Source organism: Micromys minutus (genome assembly GCF_963924665.1).
Source record: "Micromys minutus genome assembly, chromosome: 20".
In the NCBI taxonomy this organism is placed as follows: Eukaryota; Metazoa; Chordata; class Mammalia; order Rodentia; family Muridae; genus Micromys; species Micromys minutus.
In genome coordinates this window covers 26,868,700-26,891,818 of record NC_137955.1, presented here as the reverse complement: position 1 = coordinate 26,891,818, position 23,119 = coordinate 26,868,700, and the positions used below count along the sequence as shown (strand labels likewise).

General features: G+C 41.6%; 1 protein-coding gene across 1 annotated transcript in view; it reads right to left on the bottom strand.

Annotated features, from left to right (window-relative positions):
• Window positions 1-3,567: 3,567 nt before the first annotated feature.
• Window positions 3,568-23,119, bottom strand: part of AGXT2 (alanine--glyoxylate aminotransferase 2) — a gene marked incomplete at both ends in the record, with an annotated part of 42,078 nt that continues 22,526 nt past the window's right edge. Inside the window, 7 exons of the mRNA XM_080933543.1 lie at window positions 3,568-3,675; window positions 8,372-8,470; window positions 9,447-9,596; window positions 16,177-16,268; window positions 18,206-18,338; window positions 20,851-20,943; window positions 21,428-21,528. Coding sequence (XP_080789669.1) covers window positions 3,568-3,675; window positions 8,372-8,470; window positions 9,447-9,596; window positions 16,177-16,268; window positions 18,206-18,338; window positions 20,851-20,943; window positions 21,428-21,528 — 776 coding nt within the window. The remainder of the gene's footprint in view (window positions 3,676-8,371; window positions 8,471-9,446; window positions 9,597-16,176; window positions 16,269-18,205; window positions 18,339-20,850; window positions 20,944-21,427; window positions 21,529-23,119) is intronic.

Genomic DNA, 23,119 nt, shown 5'->3' with positions numbered 1-23,119 from the left:
AGGTAGTGCCCGTCTTTGTCATTGAGGTGTGTTTCCTCTATGTAGCAAAATGCTGGGTCCTGTTTACATATCCAGTGTGTTATGTTAGTGTATGTCCTTTTATTTGGGGAGTTGAGTCCATTGATGTTAAGGGATATTAAGGAATAGTGATTGTTGTTTCCTGTTATTTATGTTGTTAGAGGTAGAATTATGTTAGTGTGGTTATCTTCTTTTTGGTTTGTTGCAAGAATATCACTTTTCCCCCCTTTTCCTAGGGTGTAGTTTCCCTCCTTGTGTTGGAGTTTTCCATTTATTATTCTTTGAAGAGCTGGATTTGTGAAAAGATATTGTGTAAATTTTGTTTTGTCATGAAATATCTTGTTTTCTCCATTATGTTCATTGAGAGTTTTCCTGGGTATAGTAACCTGGGGTGGCATTTGTGTTTTCTTAGGGTCTATATGACATCTCTCCTGGATATTCTAGCTTTCATAGTCTCTGTTGAGAAATCTGGTGTGAATCTGATAGGTCTGTTTTTGTATGTTATTTGACCATTTTCCCTTACTGCTTTTTAATATTTTGTTTGTTTTGTGTATTTGGTGTTTTGACTATTATGTGGTGAGAAGAATTTCTTTTTTGGTCCAGTCTATTTGTAGGCTTATTGTTTGTTCATGAACACCTTTTTTTTTTTAGGTTAGGAAAGTTTTCTTTTTCTTTCAATTGGATATTTTCTTTACTTACATTTTAAATATCATCCCCTTTTCTGGTTTCCCCCTGGAATTCTCCCTATCTCCTCCCCCGCTTCTATGAGAGTGTTCTCCCACCCACCCACTCCCTTCAATCTCCCTGCCCTAGCATTTCCCTACACTGGGGTATTGATCCTCCACAGGGCTAAGGACTTCCCCTCTTGTTGATGCTTGATAAGGCCATCTTCTGCTACCTAAGTTGCTGGAACCATGGGTCCCTCCATGTGTACTCTTTGGTTGGTGATTTAGTCTCTGGGAGCTCTGGGGGTCTGTTTGGTTGATGTTTTTTCTTGTGGGGTTGCAAACACCTTTATCTCCTTTAGTTCTTTATCTAACTTCTTCATTTAGGACCCCATTCTCAGTCTAATGGCTGGTTGAGAGCATCTGACTCTTGTATTTCTCAGGCTTTGGTGGAGCCTCTTAGGATACAGTGATATCAGGCACTTGTCAGCATGCACTTCTTGGCATCCACAATATTGTCTGGGTTTGGTGACGGTATATAGGTTGGATCCCCACAGTCTCTAGATGGCCTTTTCTTCAGTCTTTGCTCTATAATTTTGTTGAAGACATATACTGGCCCTTTAAGTTGGGGATCTTTGCTCTCTTTTATACATATTATCCTTAGGTTTGGTCTTCTCATCATGTCCTGGATTTTCTGGATATTTTGGGTTAGGAGCTTTTTGCATTTTGCATTCTCATTGAGTGTTGTGTCAATGTTTTCTGTGGTCTTTTGCTTCTGAGATTTTCTCTTTCATCTCTTGGGTTCTGATGAAACCAAGTAGCCTTGGTTTCTGTTACTTCAGTTCTTGTGCTTGCCTCTCACCATCTGGTTATCTCTGAAGTCAGTTGGTCTTGCTGTCTCTGAATGGAGCTTGTCCCTCCTGTGGCCTGTGAACCCTGGGAGACCAGCTCTCTCCGGGGAAGCTTTGGGTCTGGAGGGTTGTGGGACAGCCTTAGCTCTGGGCATAGATTGGGACTGGAAGGGTCCTGTCCCAGGCTGCTATGCCCTGTGTGCTTCTGGCAGGTCCCTCTTTGGACAGTCAGTGTAGGGAAAGTGGGGTTTCACCTGTAGGCTTGGGAGTGAGAGCACTTCTCAGAGACCAGGTCTCTCTGGGCAAGTTTTGCGTCCAGAGGGCTGTGGAGAAGCCTTACCTCTGGGCACAGATGGAGACTGGAAGTGCTAGTATTATTTTTAAGAGGCTTCAAATACTCTAATGTTTTTAAAAATGAATTCTTTGGCTGAATGCATTTGGAATAGGATTTTAAAATTATTAATTTGGATGGGTGTGTACAAGTGAGTAAGATATCCAGGGGCCAACCTGGGCTCTCATTCCTCAGGGCTAGCCACCTTGAGTTTTTGGGACAGGACTTCTCTCTATTCTGGGATTTGTTAATCGGGCTAGCCTGGCTAGAAAGTGAGTCCCAGGAATTTCTCTGTCTCAGCCTATCCAGTGGTGGAGCACACGTGTCCACTACCATATGTTGGCGATCCAGCAGAAGTCTGTATTTGAGACAAACACAGTACAGACTATTCCCAGGCTCATTTACTCTGTTTTCATGGATTCTCTGTCAGTAGTATATTTTATCACTTATGATAATTATATGAGTGTTACTGTTAAATACATTCCAGTGAATATATCAAATTAGAGAATATTGCCAGTTCTAAAATACAGATCAGGTAGCACCTATGTCAAAGAATATTTACAATGTCCATACTAATGACTAGAATTTTGGAAATTATGTATGCATTTGCCACAGTAGAAAGACAGGTTTATGTTTAGGTTTGGGCCTTGAATACCTGATCTTTCCAAGACTTTTAACATGAAGGGGTTGTTAAATGCTTTTTCATCATCTAATGAGATGAACATGTGGTTTTGCATATGTAGCAGAGGATGGCATTGTCTGGCATCAGTGGGAGAAGAGGCCTATGGTCCAGGGAAGGCTCATTTCCCCAGTGTAGGGGAATGCCAAAGCACTGAGGAAGAGGGTGTTTGGGAGTTAGTGTACCTTCATGGAAGCAAGAAGACGGGGAAGAGGATGGTAGTGGGGAAAAAGGGATGGCATTTGAAATGTAAATACATAGAATATTCAATAAAAAGAGACAGGTATAGATGAAGATGAGATGATGCTACCATACAAGAAAAGAAATAGGACTTTTTAGGGAGTTAAAGGTTTGGGGTACAGCTGTGTCCCTAGGGTATTTTCTGCATTGTTTCCCAAGATTCCTTGGGCTGTAAAAATGGAAAATATTAAAAGTCTTAAGCAGCACCATGAATTTATTATTTCATAAATCAAGAAACCCTGAAATAGGGTGGCTCCATGATTCATGGTCAGTGATTCATTAACATTACCAACCACTCCGCTTCCAACCACTTTCCCAATGTAGTATAGTGAACTGGGCTTTATCTTCATGGCTTCCAGATGCTTGGTGTGAATTGAGAAACCCTATCATGGGATGGTGAGCTTCCAGTGTGACAAGAGGCATCTGAGCTGAATCATGAAGAAATGTTTTCCCAGAGGTTTCCTTCAGGACTCATCAGTGACACACACACACACCATGCATTCATTTACAAACCAGTTAATGCAATGGGAAATAATGTTATCCCAGACTAATCTACACAAACTAAGACTGATCCTGTGAGCCAGTGATAGATACTTCTCCTGAAGGATGGGATTATCAGGAGAATAGGGGCTCCATTGACAAATATGGCCAGTAGGTTGTCCATCAAGTCTTATACAATTACCACAGAGGGCTGCTGTTCTTTTATCTAATACTTGTGGTTTCAACATTTCTCAAATTCGTCTCTGTATGTAGTAGAGAAGTTCTTGAGGCTCGTGACTTTTCCTACTTAGCTCTTCTTTCCATGTGTTGAATTAAGGCAGAGCGAAATACTTCAAATGCAAAATCCACTTCCATCTTTGTGACACACATCGGGGGCGCAATGCGGAAAGTCTAAGGGGACAGAGGAAAACGAAGCTCAAATCATCAGAGAATCAATTGTGACTTCCAGGAAATGGGCTAAACTGAAAATCCCAAACTTAATCTTTACCATATTGCTGACATTTCTCTCACTAGGCTGGGCTCTACCTCCTTCCTCCTAGGATCTTTTACCTTCTCTATACAAATCCTCATATCATCTTGCTTTGAATTTTTTCTTTTCTTTTAAAATTAAATTTATGTATTCACTTTATAATCCAGTATCAGACCTTCCTCTCTTCCCAGTACTCCTTCACATAAGTGTTGGGATTCTGTAAATCCCACTCTCAGTTACCTAGCAATAGCCAGGTATGCCCCGCCCCAGTGACCTGACACTATAAAGGGGGCTGCTTGCCCCCTCCTCTCTCTCTTGCTCTCTCTTGTTCTTACTCCTGCATCCTTACCCCTCCTTTCCCCTTTTCCTTCCCCCCCCCTCTCTCCAAGTGCCCATGGCTGGCTTCTACTCCTCTACTCCTCTATTCCTCTATTCCTCTTTCTTTCTCTCTGCCTCTACTATCCTCTTAACTCCCCCATGACCTGAATAAAGTCTATTCTGTACTATACCATCATGTGGCTGGTCCCTTAGGGGGAAGGGATTCCAAACATGGATCCCCCAGAGGCATGCCCCTTGCCTCCAGGCTTTGCCATACCTCCATGAGCCGTACCCCCCCACTCTCTTCATCCTTTTCCTAACAATAAGTCCTCCCCCCATTCCCCTTAGAAGGGGAAGGCCCCTTCTGGGTATAACCTTCCATCTCGATCCATCCCTTCCCCCATCTCACATCAAGTTGCTGCAGGACTAGGCAAACCCTCTTCCACTGAAGCCAGACAAGGCTTTCTGTTTAGGAGTACAGGCTCCACAGGCAACAACCTCAGGGACAACCCCTATACCATTTGTTTGGGAGGCCCTCACAAAGACCACGATGTTCATCTACATATGTGCAAAGGGTCTAGGTCCAGCTTGAGCTTGCTCTTTGGTTGGTTGTTCAGTCTCTGGGACCTCCCCAAGGGTCCAGGTTATTTGACTCTGTTAGTCTTGCTGTGGAGTCCCTGTCCTCTTTGGATCCCTCAATCTTCCTCCTAACTCTTCCTCAATACCCCTAGACCTCCATCTCTTCTTTGGGTGTGAGTCCCCATCTGTGTACCTGCTTGTCCTTCCACCAGTCCCTGAGCTCTTACCTCACCACCTCCCCCACACTCAGTTTCTGCCAACAGAGAACATCAACTTTCCTAGTCACTGCCTTCATCTGCACTATTCTATATCTATTCTTCCTCAGGGCCAATGCCTGAAAAAGCCAGTTGCTGTTCCCCATTGCACCCACTATTTTTATAAGGATTTTAGGGCCTCATTTCTCTACCACCTTCCAATCCATCCATCACTCTGTTTCAATCTCTCCCTTCTGTTGCCTCAAAGCTTGGCGGACAAAGCTAACTCAACTACCTTCTCTCTTACCCATCACACAGCACACATTTCCAGCCTCATGTTACTTCATTTGTGTGCCAAGTCTCAGTGCTGATTAAAGTAAACAAGCTGCTTTGTTCCTATGTGCAGGGGCTGAGGAATAGTTGAAAACCGCATAGGAGACCAGAAAGGCACTACCACATATCCACAGCCTTCAACTTCTGCTGGTTCCCGAGAACATTCTTTTCTTTATTATCCTCCTTTAGCTTCCTTCTAAACCCTGAGTTTTCTTCTTAGCTTTTTAAAAAAACCAACTTCTATGCTTCCCATTCTATTTCATAAGCAATTCCGGTTCCCATTTCCTTGAAGGAAATTCAACCTCCCTGACATAGTTTTTCTTTTAAAACAGTTTGTTCCCACATACATTCTTTTGTCTTTCCCAAAGGTTCAGAGAATAATGTCATTACTCTTCAGATCTAAATGGTTCACCTCTGCTCGTGACCCTGGTTCACCACTTTCACCCCAGGAAATGTCTCCATGCTCTCTCAAATCTTTGACCTTCCTTCAGCTTCCAATCAGCCAGTATCAGGAAGATGCTTGAGCCTTATGTAATCCTGATTCAGACGCACCGAGCAAAACCTGAGTCTCAGGGTCTTGCTGGTGTAATGCATATTCTTTCTTCTTTGCTTTGACTCAATCTTATTTATAAGACTTGCTGATACTTACTGGCTTTGGGTCTTCACCCCATCATTCTCTATTCACATCCCATCCATCTACAGCATGGTTTCTGTCCTCTTAACTTGCCGATGTGTTATACTAAAGTTACCTGTATGGTGTGAGGTCCACTGGCAATTTCCCAGGCCATATTCTTCCGGAATGTATCTGTTACACTTCACATTTGGGCATCCTCTTTCTCAAGCCATCTTGCTTCTGCTTCTGAAATCCCATACTCCTCTGAACTCTTTGCACACCACCGACCCCTGTGTGTCTCCACCTTCCCTTATGTCTACCGGAGGGAGTTCTTCCTTAAGCTTCTGTTCTCGCCTCTCTGAATATTTCACCGGGACACTACACTTCCCCAGTTTTTCTCCTTTTATCATTTGCATGCTGATGACCCCAAACTGAAATCTTTACCCCAGTCTTTCCAACTTAACCACGTACTCAAATACTAGACCTGGTACCCCAACTTGCCGTAAATGGGTCATGTTCAAGAGTGAATGCATTCATGCCCACATTAAGCCAAGACAGACAAGATGGTTTCATCCTTGACTCCTTGTTCATTGTTTAGACCGAAATCATATGCAGTTCACTTCCAAAATATTACCAGATTGGACCCTACATCACGACTGCCACTGTTGAAGCACAAACAGCATCCTAAGTCCCTGCCAGACTCCCTAAGTCCAGTCTTATTTCAGAAAACAGGCTCAGCCATGCACTCAATAGTAATATGACCTGGGCAATTTACTTAACATCCGGGTAGTTCTTTTTATCTATTTATAAAGTTAGGGTGATAATAGTACTTAACATGTTGAAGACATACAACATATCAAGAAGAGCAGTTGACAAGGTGATAGGACATCTACCTGTCCTTGAGACCCATCATCTCAAGCCGATGCCCTGGTCACACTAACGTGTGACAGCTCTGTGTATGCTACTGAGCTTGGACTATTTGTATAGCGAATTAAGGCTGTGTTAGCCAGAATGACTGGCCTAGGCTTCTGCTCTCTTTCCTTCCATGGCATCACATTTTATACATGCAGAAGAGATTAATATGTTGCACTGTAGTTTTTGTTTTGTTTCTTTCGCCAATAAACTCAGTGAAGAATGGGATCAAGACAAGTTATCATTGCAGCGTTGGTTCCTGGAATACCATTGGCTGCTTAATATGAACTTGAAGGAGAAGCTAAACAAATGGACAATTATTTCAGCTCTTTATAACTGGGGATTTTTAATAATTAAGCCACACTACTTGATATGAGCAGACAAACTTTCCTAGTGTTTCCTTAGGGACCGTGTCTGGTTTGCTTCAGTTTCCTCTGACAGGAGTAAGACAGGAAGTGGATCTTTCAGTAGCCATTGTGACAGCCATGAAGGGAGCAGAATCATGGGAAGAACAGGGAATGTTTAAACTGGGTAGAAATATCAAATCACATTTTATAAGAAAGGAGCCTGGTATTCTATTTGGCACTGAAGTGATCAAACATAGCAGCAATGCACTGCATACTCTAAAAGTCCAGAAGAAAGCGTTTGGAATGTTTTCATCACAAACCACATGTGAGGAGACAGATAAGTATCATCTCTTGAACGTTCTAATGTACACACATCAAAACAACACGGCACACACTAAATATGTGCAGTGACCATGGTTCATAAAAGAAAAGGTTTTGAAGTTGGAAAAATCAAGAGGAAAGAAAAAAAAAAAAAACAATTTGCAGGCCACACCTGATTCTCTACTGTGGAGCCCACCCTGGTGAACAACCTGATCAAGTGAGATTTAGAGGAAGATGGTATTGTGCAGCAGCAGCAACAACAAAAACAGCAGCATCCACAGCAGTGATAACAGTAACAGCAACAGCAACAGCAACAGCAGTAGCATCAGCAACACAGCAGTAGCAGCAGCAACAACAACAAAAACATCAGCAGTAGCAGCAACATCAGCAACACCAGCAGGAACAGCATCTTACTGTTGTAGCAACGGGTCAGACCAGGATCCTGACAGTGTGGGCATAACTTCCAGAAAGGGGTAGGGTGAGCTCTGTCTGGATTACTTCAGGGAGGGTGAAGGACACTGAGAGGCTGATCTTTTCTGCATCAGGGTCTATGTTTAAGGATGGTCCTTGATCTCTCTTTCTGGGATCATACAGGACAGCTTTGAATCTTAGATTGCCGTGTGCTGTAATGGCCGCTAACACAACAGGTTCACAAAATCAGACTTCAGGGCTGAGTGAGTGAAGATCATTGTTCTCTCAGGGGTTAGAACTAATTAATACACAATACACTACACATGTGTATATGATACACGAGTGTCATGGTTCTATTATTACCCATGCTGTGAATTGTCTGATGAGTCTGTGTGGCTTTTCTATGCCTCTCTTTTGCCTACAAAAACATGGATAATGGAATCATTTTACCACATCCCCCTCTAGTGGCTACAAGCTATCTTTTGTTTCTGTTTCTTTTTACTACATGAAAATATTATCACAATGCAGAGGACGCACAACTAGGTGCCCTGGCAGGGAGACCCTGCCTCAGAGGCAGCCATTCTCTTACCTGAGAAAAATTACCACCTCTTCCCACGAGGAGCCCCATGTCTTTGCAGTCCTCATGGATTTGATTGACTTCTGTTTTAGGAAGAGGCTGGCGGCTTATCTGTGAATAGATTGAAACAAACAAAACAAAACAAAACAAAACAAAAAAAGAATGTTTTCTATTTAGTGTTTGAATGGTTGGAAGAATTATTTACCAAGCCAGGGGACCTAAGGAAAACCACAAGAAAAAAAGCCGTTTGGGATGTACTTTGCTTGTGTTGAAATCCTCTTCAACTTTGCAATGCTCTGCCTAACTAAAGAGACCATTCCAAAGTCCAGGTGGTGGCTCAGAAGTTGTACGGGGCACATGCAGCGAACCGTTTCCAGGGCCACAGCATGGCCATGGAGCTGGTTCTATGTTTGTTGAGTCTGCTTCTCCTCTGAGACTGCAACCCTTCAGGGTCAGGAAAAGTAAGGACTTGGGAGCCAAGAGGCCATGTCAGATTTCTAGGGCTTGAGGTTGGTCCTTTACTCAGAGCTCGGGCATGCTATTTTGACTTCGGTGACATTGGGTTGGAGCTTGCATCTTTTCTGTGGGTCATGTCCTTCCCAGTCGACGAAAACAAATATTTCCCTCTAGGTTATTTGCTTCAAGCCTGAGTATAATGCAAGCCTGCATGCCTCCAGGGCCTTTCATACCACAAAAATATGGGCTCACCGTAGTAGGACAAATTGGAATATTTGGAAAAGGCTTAGGATGTATATGTAAAATGATCCCTAGGAACCCTGCAAATCTCCTTTAGTAAGTCTTAGGCACCTTTGCTGCCCCTTGTCTCCTCTATTACCCTTCCCTGATAGGGAGCATCATCACTAGGTACGGCTTCCTTGATGTAGATGAATAAACCTCAATCCTGCTCATGAGAGTTCCTTTCTGTATACTCAGCTTGCTTCACCCCAGGGCTTTTTACCTTTTCTGTGGATCTCAGTAGTATATTATGTATAGTAACTAACAGCTATTCGTCGTTTGAATAGTTGTATGAACTAGACCCTGTTGGCTTTCTATATTACCTGCCACCCACCCAACAGCAGATCATTACCTTGTCTTGAACCATCTCTATCCCCACCATAAGGCCTTTGCCTCGAACATCCCCAACGATGTCAAATTCATCCCGAAGCTTAGCAAACTTAAGCAGCATGTAGGTGCCAACTTCTTGACTGTTTTCCTGGAGCTTTTCTTCTTCGATCACCTGTTGAGAGACAGCCCTAAATAATCTTTCAAGACAAAAGTTGGAGGTTTGACAGAGAAGCCCAGAGAGATAAATGCTCATGGTCCTCTTTACAGAAACTTAACTTGACAAATAGTACTTGGTGTGGATATACCACAGAGCGAATCAAAATCTACTGTAAGGAATGAAACAATCTTGATAAAGGGAAATTTCCCTGAACCTGCTCTCCTGTAGAGGCAAGCAAGACTTTAAGAACTATCAGGGACATGTACTTTATAACCTGGATGTTGATTTTTCCAGGTTTTGCTGAGTGTTGGCATACAGTGGAGAAAACAGTAAACGGACTGTGGAAAGGAATCCCACAGGTGCCTTTCCCATTAGGTACAGTGACCTAGGCCACACATAGGTTTCACAGTCCAAACAGGTCAGTGTAGGGTCCCTGCACCCCTTAGCTGAGCCTCAGATGTATCCGTAACTTGGGAACCTGAGATACAAAAAGATTTTTACCTAACTCCCAGCTTACAGTGGATACTTGTGATTGGTTTTAAAAAATATTAAGGTTTTTTTTGGCTTGTTTGTTTTTCTGTGTACATGTGTTGGGACATATGAGGACAGTAGATAGTTTTGGGAGTCAGTTCTCTCTATATGGTGTGGATACTAGAGATCCAACTGAGATGTGCAGGCTTTACAGAAGATGTCTTTACCTAGAGAAGCATCTCAACCAGCCATAGGCACCTATGACTCTTGGCAAGACAAAACCACTTCATCATTTTTTTAGCAAATAATAATTGCATGAATTCTGTTTGATCTTGATGTTTTAAAGATTATTTGGTTTGTCCAAACCCTCCTTCTCATCTGAATTTGTTGAGATGACCTAACACTGAAAAAAAAAAAATTGGATTCTGGCTGGAGAAACCGATTGACTAACTACAGATCTCTCCCTGCCTATAGACTTAGATTTTTTAAAATCTACTTTAGTAAGGGCTTTAAAATGCTTTAACTTCCCTTATAGCCCACCATCCACCAGAGGTAGAGGAAGGGAAAAGTTAATAAGACAAAGAGGGATGTGGTCCTGTTTAGAACTAGTTTTTTTTCTTTTTTTTTCTTCTGTGTGTGTGTGTGTGTGTGTGTGTTTCTCTACAAAGTCATGTGGTCTCCTGCCTTGTTCCCAGAGGGGGTTTTCTAGTTTTGCTTCATAGTTTTCATGTGTACTATTTTTTTTTTTAAAGTTTAGGGAGAAAGCTAACAATTAATTCTCTTCTCTTAGAGAAGATTGCAGAGTTGGCTATATACTTAAAGAGTCTGTGGACCGAGGCAGAAGTGCTTGGAAAACAAAAAAGGCTGTTGGGAGAACAACAGAGCTCTGGTACTGGTTCGCCTTGCTATTCTTTGCTGGTCTGTATTGGGCTTTGCTGACACTAGAATTTTCTGGTGATGCTCTGGCCTTGATGTTCCTTGCCTTCTTCCCTTATTGTGATTCATAGAGAAAAAATGTACCAAACAAACAAAAGGTATGGTGATATTCCTGCAGCTTCTTGCCACTTTCACAGACTTGGGCTAATTGGCAGAGCCTCATTTCTTCTGGATCAAACTGCTGTTGCTAATTTGTAAATGATGTTTGCAAGCAGATTGAGCTACCATGGCTGATTCCTGTGAACTGAACTGTTGATATCCTGACAACGAAGATTAAAATTACCCTAAAGAACTATTTCTAAACAGATCCATATCCCGCTTTGCCCTACCTCTGGTGGGTGGTAGGCTAAAAGGGAAATTAAAGTATTTAAAAATCTTTATTAAAATAGATTTAAAAATATAAGACTATCATTTCCCCCCTTCTCCTCCAAATCCAATATCCCAGTCTCATCCCCAGCTCTGTAGCAGACCACCTGCTGTAGCCCCCCCCCCCCCGCTCCTATCTCCAATGGGTCACACAGATCTTTCCATCCAACCTTTCCTTCCTCCAACTCATTGCTTTATCCCAGTCCCCAGCTCCAGCAGGCATTCCCTGAGAACCCAGTACCCAAGCCTGCTAGAGAAACAGATGAACTAACTGTAGATCTTCACTCTCTCCTTTAAGTCCAACCTTCCAATCTCCTTCAATCTCACCCCCACCTCTGTATCAGACTTCCTGTTGTGGTCCCTCTCCATTTTTTGGCCCAATTTTTAGTGGACTAAGAAGATCCTAATAGGACACCCTGCTTTCCCAGCTCCTGTAGACCTCACTGCTTCTATTCTAGCCTTTCCTTATTCCTAAAGAGGTTAACCACACTCATGAAAATATGAGGAATAAATAATTTCAGACCAGGAAATCAAAAGAGGGAACACATGCAGATATACACATACACATAACAACATACAACACAACCACAATAGAATCAGCATATAATGCTCATTGATATTTTTCATCATCATAACATGATCACCTAATTATATGCAGAAAAGGCATTTGACAAAATCTAGTAAACCCTTCATGGTGAAAGTCCTGGAGAGATAGGGGTACAAGGTTCATATCTCAACATAATAAACACAGTTCCAGCATCCTATAGCTAGCATCAATTTCAATGGAGAAAATAGTGGAGGCACTAAGATCAACAAATAATAAACGGAAGTCATGAAACAGAAAAGCTTCTATAAGGCAAAGGATATACCAACCAGATAAAGCAGTAGCCTATAGAATGGGAAAAATGTTACCACCCCTACATCTCATAGAGAGCTAATATCTAAAATATATAAAGAACCCAAGAACTATATATATATAACCAAATAATCCAATTAACACTGGGGCAAAGACCTACATAGAATTTTCAATAGAGAAAACTCAAATTGCCAAGAAACTTTTAAAGAAATGTTCGACATCCTTAACCATCAGGGAAATGCAAATGAAAACTACTTTGAGATTCCATCTTATACCTGTCAGAATGGCTAAGATACAAAACACAAGTAATAGCTGATGTTGGATGTGGATCAAGGGAAACACTCCTCCAGTGCTGGTGGGAATGCAAACTTGTATAGCTACTATGGAAACCAATGTAGTGGTTTCTTAGGAAGATGGGAACTAATCTCTCTGAAGAACTAGCCATATCACTCCTAGGCATACACCCAAAGGATGTTTCACTCTATCACAGAGATATTTGCTCAACCATGTTCATTTTTGCTCTATTCAATACAGCCAGAATTTGCAAACAACCTAGATGTTCTTGAAAAGATGAATGGGTTAAGAAAACATGGTACATTTACATAACTGATTATTACTCAGTGGTTAAAATAATATCATAGAATTACAGTCAAATGAATGAAACATGATAAAAATTACCCCGAGTGAGGTAACCCAGGCCCAGAAAGACAAATATGATTTGTATTCACTTATATGTGTGCATAATAGCCATTAAGTCAATGTTAACGAAGCACAGAAGGTAGGTATGTGGGAAGGACCAGGAGAAAGGGAACAGAGAGGTTTTCCTAGAAAAGGGAGACAGATTAGATAACTAAAGATGGTGGTGGTGGTGGTGGACTGGAATGGTGAGGGGATGAAGTGCTGAGGACAGGGCAGAGAAGGATGAGGAAAGGAATACAGGAGAGACAGATAACATTAAGGGCATTTGCTGGGCAATATGGAACCTAACACATTAGAAGCTTCCTAAATTATATACAAATTGTAGGCAATCTTAGTGAAATTGGCCAAATAATGGAGAGATACTTTCAAATGGTCATCTCTTGTCACCAAATGGTGCTTCCAGTACCGGAATTGGCTTACATGTAATTCAGTTGTTGACAATTCTCAAACACACACACACACACACACACACACACACACACACACACACACACACACACACACACACACTCCTAGCATAGCTAAAACAATCTTGGAATCTTGAACAATGAAAGAATTGCAGGAGGTATTCCCATTCCTGATTTCACATTTTAATGCTGAACAATAGTATTAAAACCCATGTGGTAGTGGCATTAAAACAGACAGAAATCCTCTCAACAACCCAGGCTGATTCCAAGACAATAGGTTTCTCTTGACAAACTGACAGTAAGGACCCATTACTGAAAACAACACCCACATAACTTATTAAACATGGAGAAGTTGAGCTGATGCCTGCCTGGAACCTTCACCCCTGCATTCTAATGTCTTTGGTACAGAAAGATACCTTGTCTGGAGTAATAGAAATACCAAGTCACAAACCCTTTGATCTACAGTGTCTGCAAATTATGCTTAGTGCAATGATGATACAACGCTTGGGAGTAGCCGACCAGTTTGTTTTGACTTAAGGCCCACTCTGTAAGATAGACTGCTTACTGACACTGCTTTGGTGATGAGGAACCTGAGACTAGATAGGCCAGGGAATGAACACAGACACACAGACGCAGACACACACACACACACACACACACACACACACACACACACACACTTATATGTTTATATATATTTGTATATATTCATATATATTTATATACATGTAAATATATATATGTGTGTGTGTGTGTTTATAGGTCAGGGCTTTGTTCAGCCATCATTAGAGATGCTTCCTCCTGCAACAGAGGGTAACAAATAAAGGGACACATAGCCAGACATTGTGCAGAAAGTGAGATACCTAAACAGGACATCTCTATCAATTTTCTCCTCTCAAGGGAACCCTGCAGAACTGAAGTTGGTTTTCCCACTTCTCACTGTCTCTCTCTGTCTCTGTCTATCTATCTGTCTATTATCTATCTATATCTATCTATCTATCATCTATCTATGTATATATTCTCTATAAATGCAAATGAGTGTGTCTCTGTGTCTATATCTATTCCGTGTACCTTTCCATAGGCTCTTTTCCTTCTGTTTTGTCTTATTACAACTTGTTAACTTTTGTTTAATCTTGTTACATTTGATTATTATTCCTTAGACATCTTTATGTTTTCTAATGTGAGACAGGAAAGGGGAGAAACTGGGAGGAGTGGAAGGAAGGGAAAACAATCAGAATGTTATTCTCTGAGGAAAACAAGTCTATTTTCAATAAAAGGGGAAAATGTTGGCAGAGCAACAACCACAACAACAACAACAACAATGACTAAAGTCACGTTTCTTCCTACTTACTCATGTTTCCTGAGTTAATCATACTTTAAAATAAGTATTTCATCAGCAACAGTGGCTTTAAGTTCTTTATATCTAAAATGCTTTTCCATTTCTTGGTAGACGAGCCATATTCATAGTTCAAGTAAGAAGCACAGAGGTACAGACAGTAGAATGATTTGTACTGACTCCTGACCATAGCCAAGTTTCTCTGCTCTTTCGGAAACACGCCGTACTTATTTAAGCAAAAGGCATTATCTATTTTGGTAAGGACATTTTACAAAAAAAATATCATTTTCAGCATAATAATGCGTTACTAAAGATTAAGGCCATAGGGCACTTTGTTACTAGGTTGATTCATCACAGTAATGGTATTGGTTCTCCCTTGGGGACTGTAAAGAACTGTGATTAACCCTCATCAAAGATGCTTCTTTTTTGCTGTAAATGGCAATCAACGTCCATAATTGGTCCACACTTCTAGAACAAGAGACTATGGAGTGCTCAGCTCTAAATGAGACATCTGTATCGCATCCCTTCCCTTGAAGATTCAGGGACCATGTGGAACAGGGAGTGAAATGGCTGTAAGACCGGAAGGAGCATATGTTTACAATGAAACAGTATTTGCTGGCCACAACAGTGCCATCGTACATGCGGACTCACACTGGCTGAGACTACATGCACAAGACATGCACAGGATGGAGCCAGTGAAAGTCCCAGAACGGATGGAGGAGAAGCTCAACATGTCCCGTCTCTGTGTGAGGAGCTAGAGGCAACTGCTGGCTGCTTAAGGAGGGAGAGCCATTTTTCTCCAGAAAAGTGGGCCCTGAGAGACTATGTATGATCCAATGCATGGTCCCACAACCATGTGTATCACATATAAACATCACTAAACACTCAGTGAATTAGAAAAGCAGCCCATAGGGTGGGGAAGGAAAAGTGGTGGGAAGTTATAGGGAAGTAATTCAGATGTAGAAAAAAGGGGGTGGATTTGGTCAAAACACATTATATCCATGTATAAAATTATCAAACAATAAAAACTGTTATAAACTTGGCAAATATTAAGCTAAAGGAATATGATAGGGCTGAGTAGTTTTCTCAGAGTAGCTGAATTTCCCAGATACAATCTGCTGAAAACCTAGTTTATCGATAGTTCTTTCCTTTATGACAAAAGAAGGAAGAAAAACAGCATGTGAAGAAAATTAAAATGGTGAGTAACTGTTAAACCAACACATCAAACACTACCCAGCAAGCAAGAAAAAAATGCAGTGCTATCATCTGCATAGGGTGGTTCTTATGTTTCCCATGCGTGTGAATTTGATTATATATTACCCCTCATTCTGGACTTCAAGTACACAAAGTGGCCTTTACAAAGAGGGGACAGAGAATATTAACTGGAGACAAAACTTAAATTGCTGAATTACATATTAAATTTCTACGTTACCCTTGCAACAAGATGGAGTTCTGATAAAGTGTGTGGCGTAGGAATAAATTATTAGTACAGTCAATGAAGTTCATATGAGAACTAGGACAGACCTCAAGCACAGCAGATCCAATGGCGCAGGCCAGGGGACTTCCTCCAAAGGTGTTGAAGTGATGTAAGCGCTTAGCCAAAGACGTCGCAATTTCTAAGTTGGAAAATAAAGGTGGTTCACATGACACGTTCTTACCCAGTACATCCCATCATGATATCGGGGCTCCATGCACTTTCATCTTATGACACACATTATGTTCCTTCCTCATTCATCTAACAGTGATGGACTGAATTGTGTCCCCTTAAAAATCTTCATGTTTAAATGCTAGGACCAAGAATGACTACATCTGGAAACTGAGTCTTTAAGTGAATCATTAAAACAAAATGGACTACAAAGCTGAGACCTGTATCCCACAGGACAATGTCTGTCACAATGAGAGATGGTAGAGTGCTGTCTATGTCTCTCTGCTGGGCACACATAGGGAAGGTCATTTGGAGAAGCAGACGAGAAGATGGGCATCTGCAAGGGCAGATGAGAATCCCAGGCAGAGCTCAGCCCTGCTGGCACTTTGAACTTGACAGCCTCCTCATCGGCAGGGAGAGAAAGTCCTATGGTTTCAGCCATTGCTTCATGGAATAGTGCTTTGTCAGTCTGAGCTAGCTACTACAGTGGGTAAGGAAGACAACTTACTTATTTAATGAGAAGGTGACAATACAATCTTTAATGTATTACATGAGTTAGAAAGCCCCTTAAACTTGGTCTTCAGGGCCTTATATAAGCTCTTCAATTAACCATATTTTTTATTTCTACTCTTGAGATTAAGACAGAGAGAAAATGAACTCATGACTTATTCAGCAGCCCAGTTCTGGATTCTGTCAAGGATAGCTCATTACATTTCACTTTCTTTCTTTGTCTTTTTATTTGTTTTTTCTTTGTTTCTTGTTTTTTGTTTCTTTCTTTGTTCCTTCCTTCCTTTTTTTCTTTTAAAGATTTATTTTATCTATAGGAGTACACTGTAGCTGTTTTCAGACACACCAGAAGAGGGCATTGGATTCCATTACAGATGGCTGTGAGCCATCATGTGGTTGCTGGGAATTGAACTCAGGACCTCTGGAAGAACAGTCAGTGCTCCTAACAGCTGAGCCACCTCTCCAACCCCCTACATTTCACTTTCTATAATCATATTTTCTCTTTTTTTGCTTTTAAATGATTATACAATGTAACGGATTCCATTATTACATGTCCATGTATAACTATGTTTTTCCTACTTTTGCTTATTCAATGAAAAGAGATATCAGAGAGATTTTAATTATTTAATGGCTTAGAATTGTTCTGACTATTGGGGGAACTATAAATAAAATAATTTTCAACAATCAATGTTCTATAGGAAATAATACCCACTAAAGGCTCACTATACTAGGAAATTAAATTTTAACCTTTATTTCATCGATCAGTGGCTCTCAACCTTCCCAATGCTGTGACTTTTTAATACAGTTCCTCATGTTGTGGTGACCACGAACTACAGAAATATTTCTTTACTAATTCATAACTGTAATTTTCTACAGTTATAAATTGTTATGTAAATATCTGATGTGCAGAATATCTGATATTCATCCCCCAATGGGGTCAAACCCACAGGTTGAAAAATCACTCGCATAGAATGTTCTGGATAAATGAGGTTTTATTGTAGTTCACTGTATGATGGGCCACTGCCAGAGAAATCTGGACCTTGATGTGTAGTTAATGGCATGGGAAGACCGAATGACCACAGAAAAGTCTCCTTCAACAAAAGATTCTTGGAAATTTCAGGTGCTTGTTTTGTAATCCGCCTTCCTAACCCTCTTCTGTATAGTAGGGCTCTGACTTTGATTACTGTAATAGAAAAGGTTGCCTTCTCTCTAGCAAGATAGGAATGGCTGTCTCTCTTTCCCCTGCCCCATGGCCTGGCAGGTCATTTTGTTTGTCATTCACTTAGACAACATAGCATGTGGTCCCCACCTCTGCCTCTAGCCTGCACACACTGAACCCTATTCTTTGTGTCATTGCATGGTGCCAAGGGTTTAGGAGGATGAGCATCCTGGACGTTCTACCTGGAGTGGTCACAACAGCTGCCATGGGGAAGCCATTTCCAATCCCTTTAGCCATGGTGACAATGTCAGGCAGCACATCATGTGTTTGGAAACCCCAGAAGTGAGAGCCCAGCCTTCCAAAGCCTGTCTGCACCTGGGAATAGATAAAAAAACAAATAAACAACCTTCAAAAGCAAAGCCAGGAAACATCAGAAACCTTCCGGTCTCTGTCCTGTTCTTTTTCTTTGCCGTTCCTCTTGTCTCTTCCTTGCTCCTTCTGTATTCTTACATTCTCATGGCCAAAACCCTAGCTCTGTGTCTGAGGTTGGAGGTACCAAAAGCCATTCCCTAGCTTTGTGGTACCCTGAGAATATTTATGTCTTTTGAATCTCTTAACTAACCTATCACAGAGAAACAATCCTGCCAGCCTAGCACTGCACAGGGCTGCCTGAGGCCTACATAAATAACAGAAGCAGAGGCATCTGGAAGATTAACCCTTCTTATTAAGTCTCCCCTGTGCATAGGGCAGCCAGAGAGAAAAGTGGAGAAACTGCCTCAGGCTCACTCTGGAGAAAGCATGAGTAACCCTCTGTCCAGTCGGGCTGAATGCCTTACCACCCAATGAGAGAACGGTGTCTTCCTATCTTGCTGCATTGTGAGGACCCAGCTGAGCCAGCGAGTTCCGAGTACACCTGCTTTAATCTAGAACCGCCCATATATTGATAGCTGATCACAGCTTTTGTTTATAGCATCTCTACTCTCACTGACTTACCTTTCAAACCTACCTCCATCACCTTAATTCCCCGCAGGCTCTGTTCAGAGCATTCTCAGCATGTGGCCACCAGACTGTCTCAATAGACTACCATTACCAGTGTGTGAGTCTGAAGACAGGGACCCATTTTATTACACCCCTACCTGAGTTAGATCCTTAGTGTTTGTAGAAGGAAAGAAACCGTGACAGAAAGATGTCATGAACATTTCCAGACAAGAGCCTTTTTTGATCTCTGTGTCTGCCTGCCTCTCTCAATACATGGCACACGGCAGGGCAGGATAGAGACCTGGAGCCCATTCTTAAATGGGCTTAAAAAATGGCACAAATAGTCAAACAGCGCATTTCCTGGACAATACACAAAACTGTGCAGGAAAAACAGGACCAGTTGCTCGAGAACCATGAGTTTCATAGGAACTGGTGCATAGTAGGACAGACAGATCGTTCTGTAGTCGGTAAGTCCTAGTGTCAACAGGGATGTGGAGTTCACAGTAGGGAGGTAACATCTGGGCTGTGGCTGTGAAAGGCTGCGACAATAGGTTCCTGCTCTGTCTGCTATTATCCCTTTTAGTGGCTAACAGCAGCCTCTTATAAACTTGCACCGTGTTAATTAAGTTCTTGAAAGCCACGAAATTGGGGGCAGTGGAGGAAAAACAAGAAAAGGTCACAAGACCACATCTCTCAGAAAATTCAAGTTCTGATTTTCTTTGAATTCAGCCTACCTTCCTCCTGATTAGTCTGACTATGAAAGCTCTTGCTGTGTCTGGATTCCAAGGCCAAGGTTTATCTTCTTTCCTGAGATAGCTAATGTCAAACTGATTGAAAGTGGTTTTGTTTTTCCTTTTTCTATCCCCTCCCTGTCCCATTAGCAGGTTACCTCCCTTCTGCTGGGACTTTGTTGAGTTCACTAGTACAAGGAATGGAGGAGCAGAACAGGAAGAACTCCCTTAGGATGCTACTGTACACCCTGGTATTGGTATACTCTGAGTCTCACAGAGACCCGGCCACAGGATGCTGGCAGTTGCAAGATTGTTGCCAAAAGGGTAGTCTGGCATGAACCGTGAGGGAATTTCATTCGAGGAAAACAGTCAGTAAAGACAAGTGAAACAGCAGAAGTAAGAGCTGCACAGGGTTTCCATCTGTCATTGGTGGGTTAAATCACCACTTTGTGCGATTGTGATGGGCCAAGGTGAGGTGGGAGAATGTCTGTGGCTTGGACACCATCTTCTGGGTTTTAGGCAGCATCTCTAGAGCTATTCTAAGCAGATGAAATGTTGCTTTATTTGATATACTGCAATCCAAGGTAGAATTCTAAATATACCAGCTAGAGCCCCCAAAGCTGGTGAGTGTCACTTCCTTCAAAGTAGTACCCCTTGGGCTACTGAGGACTTCCTTCATCTGAGCTGCCTCCATGCTGATACTTTACAAACTTATACAAGCGAAGTCAGGATGTCAGCAGTGGTGGCAGCAATCTTCTAATGTAGAGACTGGATTTTCATTTTTTCTTTCTAAAAAAAAACAATCTGATATCCCTTCAGCAAAAATTGGGATGAACATTCAACTATGATATTAAATTTCTTCTGTAGCTTGTCAGGGGTCTGGCAACAATTCTAAGGATGAGGAATAATAGTGACAATTAAAAAGTATGCTGGGTAGGAGAAGCATTGCCTATACTTGCTAGCCACTTTTAAAATCAAAAGCAGCTTGGGTGCTTACACTCTTACTTTTGTTAGCGTAACTAGTAACAACGCAGCAAAGGCTTCTCTAGCTTGTGGCCACACTCCAGAGTTTAAGCACTTGTTTTCTGCCTGAAATATCAAAGAGGGCTCGACAAGGTTGCTCTCTGTGTCTGGCATGCTCCTCCTGCACGAACTGGCCCGTGGATGTCAATACTCACTTCATCTGCAATGCACACGCCTCCCCTCTCTCGGACCAATGCAAAGGCTTCCTTCAGAAACTCCTTTGGGTACTGGACAACACCGTTCACACCCTGCAAAAGATCAAACCAGGAAGTCTTCAGATTTGGCAGGAGCCCTGACTCAGCACTAACGAGACTAGATTGTTATCCTCATCACTATGACGTCAATGTTATCAACTGAATGAACAGCATGAAGAACTAACTGTTCCAACCAGGACTTTTGTACCAGGCCTTCAGGGGGAAAAGACGTGACTATTCTTTCCTGAGGTTAGAAACGAAAAGGCTTGATGACAGTGTGTTTTAGGCAGTTAAAAATCAAATGGTTTCTTTTCTTGAGGATTTTAGGAATTCAGTGGCTTTACTCACCAGTTCATCTGTTCAGTGTTGGAATTAAAGGAATGTCTTTTTGAAGATCAACTGAAAACCAGTTTAAAAAAATAGGAACCAAGAGAATGAACTGAATTTGGAGAGGAACGTGGAAATGGGCACCTAATTAATTTGGAGTCAAAACTGTGTTCATGGAAAATTCCGAGAGATGCCAAGCTTGTGTACCCACCTGAATTGGCTCTGCAAAAAATCCAGCAATTGACGTGGCCACAGAAGTGTTCAGTGTGTCTTTGAATTGTTCAATATACTGTTCTTTAGCTTGGCAGCAGTCTGCAGCAAACACATACATACACACACACAGACAAGTCACAGCATTTGATGTGAGAATGGCATCCGGGAGAAGGGGGGAAGCACAGAGAATTGACAGCAGTTAACCAGCTGGAGGTCTTCAGACTATGATGAGCTGGGAGCTAAGGGCATTTATGTCTGAAAGGGAGGACATTGTGTGGGAATAACTTTATGAGGACAGCCATAAAAGCATAAACAAACTACTTCAGTAATTCCATTTGTGGAAGGAACACATTGAAGTACCATCAAGCCTAACATAGACAGCCATTTCATCTAAGGACTATCCTTTTAGATGGGTAGATCTGACTCAAGTGTTAATGGGTGACTGGAGGTATTCAAACATAACTCTCCTGTTTATTGCCACTTAGTCTGATACAAGCTTTTAAGCTGTAAAGTGCTTTTGCATTCGGGAGGTAAATACGCTTATATAATAATCAGAATTCAGTCTAAAGAAGATGTGTTAGAGGCAGAGAAGTTTTCTCCATGGTATCTCTTGACTCTTGGTTCTATGTCTCTTATTTATAGACCTTGTTCCCTTAACCGTGGGCACATTCACTTTTGGAATTTATGACTATGCCAAGTGTCTAGTACACTGTAGGTGCTCAGCAAGTTCCTAAAGAATTAGAGGAAAATAAATGGTAGATACTGTGACAGGTCTGTGGTATACTGAGCAATTTTACTTGACATTCTCTCCAGATAGGGATCCAACTGCTGTTCAGGGAATGTCTTTAATAGGCTAACCCCCTCTTTGGCTGGGTTGAACTGATGATAAACTTACCCCTGAGTTTGAAATGTCAATGACTGTTTATTACGACTAGAAGACATACTGATTTTTTAAAAAAGAAAACATCTGCCTTGCCGTTTTGTAGTTTTTTAAGTACTGCATATATTTTCAAGTTTGTATTTACTATTTAATTTTCTTCAAGATCATAGAACATTTCATTGTCTGGACATACTATTTCATGAACATTTTGTGGTCCTTTTCTAGAACATAGAGTTATGTTTCCTTGTGTATTAGTTTTGATTATGGATGGCTTATTGTCCTTGGCATTTGTGAGTATTCTGTGAAGCCTAGAATGACGTTCATTGGAGTACATCTCTATTTGCAGTATCCGGGAGCAAAGGACATTTTTGCCTTGAATCTAGTCAGGGGTAGTGGAGTTCAGAACACAAAGCTTCAGATGTGATTCCCACACTGAGTCTTCTCTGCTTCCTTTCAGTGGGAGGACATTGCTCTGTTTCTCATCTCCATAAATGTCCAGTGCCTTTATGTCTTGTTGATCTATGGACGGAGAATAACCTTTTGGGACTCCAGAGAGACTTTCACATTATATCCTGTTTTGTGGATGTGCCCCAGAACATGACATTTTTCCTCCTGCTTTCTGCAGAAACTTAAAACTAAACCTCAAGGTCTCCTTGTTTGCTAGGTACCCTCAAGGCAAAACTTACTTTAGTGGCCCATTACTTACTTGTATTTCTACGAAAGCCTCCCCTATTTTTTAAATTTTTAAAAGGAAGCCATAATGCAAACATTTAAAACATCTGTAAAGATTTTAGAAGTTGTAGTATTGGT